The 6,463-nt window shown below is 31.5% G+C and overlaps 1 protein-coding gene across 1 annotated transcript; it reads left to right on the top strand.

Annotated features, from left to right (window-relative positions):
• Nucleotides 162-2,968, top strand: LOC104733074 (cytochrome P450 84A1-like). The gene is made up of 4 exons (XM_010452685.1): nt 162-235; nt 1,106-1,307; nt 1,584-2,228; nt 2,342-2,968. Exons 1-4 carry the CDS (start codon nt 162-164, stop codon nt 2,966-2,968), a joined length of 1,548 nt encoding a protein of 515 aa, XP_010450987.1.

The raw sequence follows: 6,463 nt of genomic DNA, 5'->3' as shown, positions 1-6,463 counted from the left end.
CTATCCATAAAATACAGCCAGCCCCAAGCCCATCCAAGCCGTAAATCAATTGAGCCAATAAAACTGTAGCGATGATGACACCTAACGTAAAGAAAAAAACATCCCATCTCTGCCATGTGTAACTGTTATAAAACATAGATACGTTCACAAATAATGACATGATGGCGAGCAAGATTGGTCGGCCTTTGAACGTAGTGTGTGGTGGATATGAGGGAGTAAAACAAGAAATCAACCTGTAAACGTAAACAAACATTGACCAGAATCCAAAGTATCTTAGTTGAACACAGCTGAAACTCATTTCATTTTTTAAACCAGTCATACTATCCGATCCTCTTGCGACGCCAAAGATCGATATGAGTATATGACTGCCCATTTAAGCAATAATGCTCGTGTGAATGAATCATTCACTCCTAAAATTTTAGTTATTTTCGCCATACTTTCATCGGAGGCATTCGACATCGTTTTCTCGTCCAACTTCCTTTTCATCTTTTTCTCCTTCATGTTTTGCTCGAGCTTCGAACCTATCAAGCAAAGCACAGTAATGTGCATTCGCTGACCAGGAGAGCTACAAGAGTTGGCAGCGAATACTTGTTGTTATGTTTTATTTTATGTTTGTTGTTACTTGTTTCCCTTGAAAAGCTTTGAAGATGGCAATGAAAGTTCGGTTAGCTACATTTACCCTTTTTTATTTATACAAGAGAAATAAATATATCCATCCATCATTTGGATCATGGAATAAATTTTAAATTTTATCTCTCGGATCTCTAAACATTGAATACAATATCTTAAATTTTTTTTATTCATAAAGTGTCATATATTACATCCTAAGAATTATTTAAAGCTCTTCTGATTATAAGCATCTCTGTGTGTGCCTTTAATTTAAATAGTCAAGTAGAACTTATCTTATGAATGCCCAAAAGGGAAACAAATATTTCATTTTTAGTTATATGTTTTACAATACACAGCTATATGCAATTAATAAATCAAATACCATATGTGCAAATATTTAGTACTTAAATAGCCACCAAAATGTTGTCAAAAAAAAAAAAAATAAGTACCCACCAAAATTTCATGTTTTTCTAATTTTTCTTTGGTATTTAGTTAGAGTTTTGTTAAATCGGAGTCTTCCCTTTCCACCAGGTCCAAGAGGATATCCAATCGTAGGAAACTTGAAACTTAAAAACCAATTGAGTCATCGTGGTCTGGCCGAGTTAGCCAAACAATATGGTGGTCTCCTACACCTTCAGATGGGTAGAATTCATATTGTAGCCGTTTCAACTGCTGAGATGGCTCGAGAAATTCTTCAGGTTAGTGATTTTATTTAAATCTTCTAGACATTTTTTGAAACTACATGTTTTGTGTTTTTTCCTGATAATTTAGCTCCATATAATGTTATAAACTTTCAGTAGATTACCACCATCATATAGGTCCGGATAACTACTAAAATCGTGAATTAATATAGTTAAAACTGAAATTCCAAAGATATTTCAACTATTAAATTTTGATACATATATGGGTGATGTAAATCTCTAGATTTGAACATTTTTTTTTAAAAAATGTGTATTCAATCGGCTAATGTTTAGGTTCAAGATGTGGTTTTTGCAAACCGGCCGGCTAACGTAGCGATTTCATATCTTACTTACAACCGAGCGGATATGGCATTTGCGAACTACGGTCCGCTTTGGCGTCAAATGAGAAAGATTTGCGTGATGAAACTCTTTAGCAGAAAGCGGGCCGAATCATGGGCTTCGGTACGAGAAGAAATCGATTCAATGGTTCAAACGCTTACCGAACAAACCGGTTCACCGGTTAACGTTGGGGAGCTGGTTTTCGCTTTGACGCGGAACATAACATATCGAGCTGCGTTTGGCTCCTTCGCTCGCGACGGTCAGGACGAATTCGTGAAGATACTACAAGAGTTCTCAAAGCTCTTTGGTGCATTTGATATTACAGAGTTCTTACCGTGGATGAGATGGTTTGGTAACCGCGGTTTCAACAAGCGGTTAGAAAACGCTAGGAAATCGTTGGATGGATTCATAGACAAAATCATCGATGCACATATCGAAAAGAAGGAATCTAGACAAAATTATGATGATGATAGCTTGGACGATGACATGGTTGATGAACTAATGGCGTTTTATAGCGGCGAGAATGGTGGTGATCAATCTAATGATTCTCAGTCATCATCACTTAGACTCACAAGAGACAACATCAAAGCCCTTGTCATGGTAATAACCCTAACTAGATTAATATTACAAACCACATATGTTACATTGTTTTTTTTTTTAATAATAATAATGTCATATTGATTGATTACGAAATTAAATAATTATTATGGTAGGATGTGATGTTTGGTGGGACTGAAACGGTGGCGTCTGCGATTGAATGGGCAATGACAGAGCTGTTGAAGAATCCTCACGAACTTAGGAAACTGCAGCAAGAACTCGCCGACGTCATCGGTTTGAGTCGCCAGTTTCACGAGTCTGATCTCGAGAACCTTCCTTACTTCAGATGCGCCATGAAGGAGACGTTGAGGCTACACCCGCCGATCCCACTTCTCCTTCACGAGGCGGCAGCGGATTCCGTCGTCTCTGGCTACTCAATCCCACGTGATTCTCGGGTCATGGTTAATGTGTACGCAATTGGGCGTGACGAATCGGTTTGGACTGAACCAAATGCGTTTAAACCGGGCCGGTTTATGGATATCAAGGCTCCGGATTTCAAAGGTAGTGATTTCGAGTATCTACCGTTTGGGTCGGGTCGAAGATCGTGCCCGGGCATGCAGCTAGGGCTTTATGCTATGGAGCTCGCTGTCGCGCACATGCTTCATTCTTTTAACTGGGAGTTGCCGGAAGGAGCTAACTCCGGCGATCTGGATATCACTGACATGTTTGGTCTCACAGCGCCTAGAGCCACCAGGCTCATCGCCGTTCCGAGCTATCGGCTAAAGTGCCCGATGGTGATTTAAAGAATTGGGTTAATGTTACAGTTTGAAATGGTGGTGTTGTTGTTTCACACTCCTTTAAGTGCTTATTATATAAACTGTTTGCGGTTTCCATAATTAATTGCTAAACATTGTTTTTTCCAAGCTTATTTTTCAATGAATGTTTGCTTTATTGTTATGTGGTTAAAAACTAAGGTGGGCTAACAAAACTCTAATGGACTGGACCTCTATAATATCTACCATTTCTCTCATATATTTTTTTTTTCTTGCTTTCAACACCTACGTTACAATACATAGCTTTCATTTCAACACCATACAATACATACAGTCATATATATATATATATAAGAGATGTATTTTTTTTTAGCTATGTTTATAATTTGCGTATAAAATTTTGTGGATTCATCTCAAGGCTTTCAATATATTCAAATTAACCGAAAAAGGAAAAAAATCGAGGTTCAATTCGGAATTAATCTCTATAACCGGCATGAATAAACCTATTATTGGATAACCCATTATTCAGAAGTAATTTAAAATTAGCATTAGTATTATTTTTTATATACATAGATGAACTATTTTTTATATTTATTAAATTGTTTAAATTTTTAGTTTTTTTTTTATAATTTACAAATATGTTAAAACAAAGGGTTTTTGTATATAACACATGAAAAGATCTTTAATTGTTAAAATTGACATGTGTCGTGATCACATGAGTTACTAACTTTGAAAACCAAGGTTTATATAATAATATAATATTGAATATGCTATCAAATCATTTACCGATTGAAAAACTTAAGAAAATTACATTAATTTCTTATTTTGATTATCTTATTTTCCTTATATTATGCTAGTCAGTAATTTTAACATATTAAACATTTATATACTTTAATTACTTTTCTGTATAATTTTTTTTACTATATGATTATAATAAAAAATAATTGCAATTAAATTGCAAATATTTTCTTTAGTAATTGCAAATATTTTCCTTCGTAATTGCAAATAATTTCCTTAGTAATTGCATATTTTCCTATTAAAATTAGTAATTTAATAGATAACTTTCCTATATAATAGAAGCCTTTTGGTTTTATATACTTTTCAAAACTATTAATTGTAATCATTTTATTTTTAAGATTTTTTTAATATTCTTATAATTTTTTTTCACACATATCAAAATATTATCGATATACTTACACATGTTGCGATTATATGAATTACTAATTTGAAAACTAAAGTTTATATAATAAGATATGCTTTTACTTTCTGGCTAGTACTTCTTCTTCTATTGTTTCTTTCTATTTTGAGATATTATAGCATATCCCATTATTCCATGCATATATATATTTTTAACGATAGCAGTGGGGATTAATGGGAAGACCATCTGCACCCAGAAACTTGATCCCCATTTGAAAACGACTATGGTACTTATTGGGACTGTCCGAAAACCCAACGACCCACCCATAGCCAGCGATAGCAACAAGACTATCACCGAGGCAGCTGCATTTATCAAACCGACGTCATTCGCTAGCAAAATTAGCTCCGCAAATATCACAACGATGAAGTGGATGGATATCGCCAGGATGAACAGGGCTATCTGGCCTTCTTTCATATCAACTTTTGAGATCTCAAGAATTGTCATTGAATTTAATGCATCGGACTATTTATACTATAAAATACAAATTTTCTCCACATTGAATTGTCAACTTTTGTCTTTGCACTTATGGCTTCTTGCTAACTAAAATTATGAACGCAGTACAACTATATCCGAATTCCCGACTGATATTTATTGTTAATGTTGCGTACAATATTGAACTAATATCTAAGTTGCTGACGGCTGACGCATATTATTATTAATAATGCCGCCTACAATATATATTAAACTGGTACACATGAATTCTCCCTGACTAGAAAAAATAAAGAACAAACGAAATTCAGAAAGAATACAATATTAACCTCGAACGCACATGACGTTTTCCGGACCAATAAAAAGAACACATATGACTTGTTTTTAGAATAATAAAAATGAGAAACAAAAGCTCAGGAAAAAAATAATAAGACAAACAATGAGTGTTTTCCTCTGTAATGTCAATGTCAAAAATATATGTAATCTAATCCTACTATATTAATTGAGAAGTACAAATATGAAACTAACCTTAAAATGTGTAAAAAAATATATTCAATTGCCATTAGAAAAAATTAATTAAATTTAATTAACTAATTTAAATAAATATAATTAAATTAAAAATAAAAAACACTCACATATCAAATATTAAAAAATCTAAAAAAATCTTAAAAAAATATTTTCTATCTCTAATAAATTATGGACGAAAATACTAATTATTTTTTTAAAAAATATATAAACCAATCAGAATTTTAAAAACTAAGATTTTATATCGAAGTATACAATACAATTATTTTTAATAACTAAATTCGAAGATTTTGTTAAGATTTCAAATTATGATTCTCCTATCATTTTTATTTTATTTTATTTACAAATTGTTTAGAACTTTCATATAATACTTATAATTAATAAAATGCATATTTTTTTCTACATATGTTGTGATTTAAATTTTGTAAAATGAAGATATATTACTCAATGTATGAAAATGTGTGTTTTAATTTCCATATTGGCAGGTTGGTAAAACTAAATTTATATTGATGATAAATTAGTAATTTTTATTTACTCACAATTATAATATTAAAATTACTATTTTATATTTCACAAAATATTATGCAAATACAACAAATAAACAATATAAAACTGTAATAATACGTCAAAAATAAAATACTATAATATTCTAAAATGATTAGTATTCAAACAGACTAATAGATTTACATAACAATTAAAAATAAATATTATCTCAAACAAAATAACTTTTTAAAAAATAAAACAATAATTTTTATTATTACATTATAATTTTTTAAAAAAATGTTGACTCGTGCTTAAAGCACGGGATATATCCTAGTTTTATTATTATCTCTCCATAACATCATTTACTCTAGTTCTTCTTCAGAGATAATGCTATCCGTAACCATCATTTGAAATGCTGCAATTAGGATACAACATAAGGTTATTGGTGACTCAGGATGATGAGAATCAAAATTTAGGCCGCTAACTCCCCAAATAGATCCAAGCACGAATACAGTACAAAAACGGGAAGCACAAAGCTTATCCATGCCGTAAAGCAATTGAGCCAATGGAATAGAAAATTTAGTTTTCGAATCTTCAACATAGAAGTTACAATATCTTGAAAATTATATATTTAATAAATGGAACACACGTGTTTAAAGAAAGAAAAAGGTTTAAATAATTCTGTGTAGGGGTTTTATTATATGAGATAATTTAAAATTCTGTGTAGAAGTTACAATATCTTCTATTCTATTTAAAATTTTTAAATTTTAAAAAAACAATATTTTTAAAAATAAGAGACCCAAAATAAGAACCTACCAATAAAAGAGAAAATTTTATCTAAGAAATCATGGGTTCTCATATTCCAAACAGTACACAATTAATTCATAAAA

The sequence above is a fragment of the Camelina sativa genome, chromosome 12 (assembly GCF_000633955.1).
Source record: "Camelina sativa cultivar DH55 chromosome 12, Cs, whole genome shotgun sequence".
In the NCBI taxonomy this organism is placed as follows: Eukaryota; Viridiplantae; Streptophyta; class Magnoliopsida; order Brassicales; family Brassicaceae; genus Camelina; species Camelina sativa.
Note: the sequence above shows the minus strand (reverse complement) of the source record. Positions and strands in the feature narration are given on the sequence as shown.

Bases quoted from the DNA above. Each gene is read 5' to 3' on its own strand.
- LOC104733074 (XM_010452685.1), top strand. From the start codon at position 162: ATGGCGAGCAAGATTGGTCGGCCTTTGAACGTAGTGTGTGGTGGATAT. The intron at 236-1,105 runs GTAAACGTAAAC...GTATTTAGTTAG, and splicing joins GTAAAACAAGAAATCAACCT to AGTTTTGTTAAATCGGAGTC. The intron at 2,229-2,341 runs GTAATAACCCTA...TTATTATGGTAG, and splicing joins ACATCAAAGCCCTTGTCATG to GATGTGATGTTTGGTGGGAC.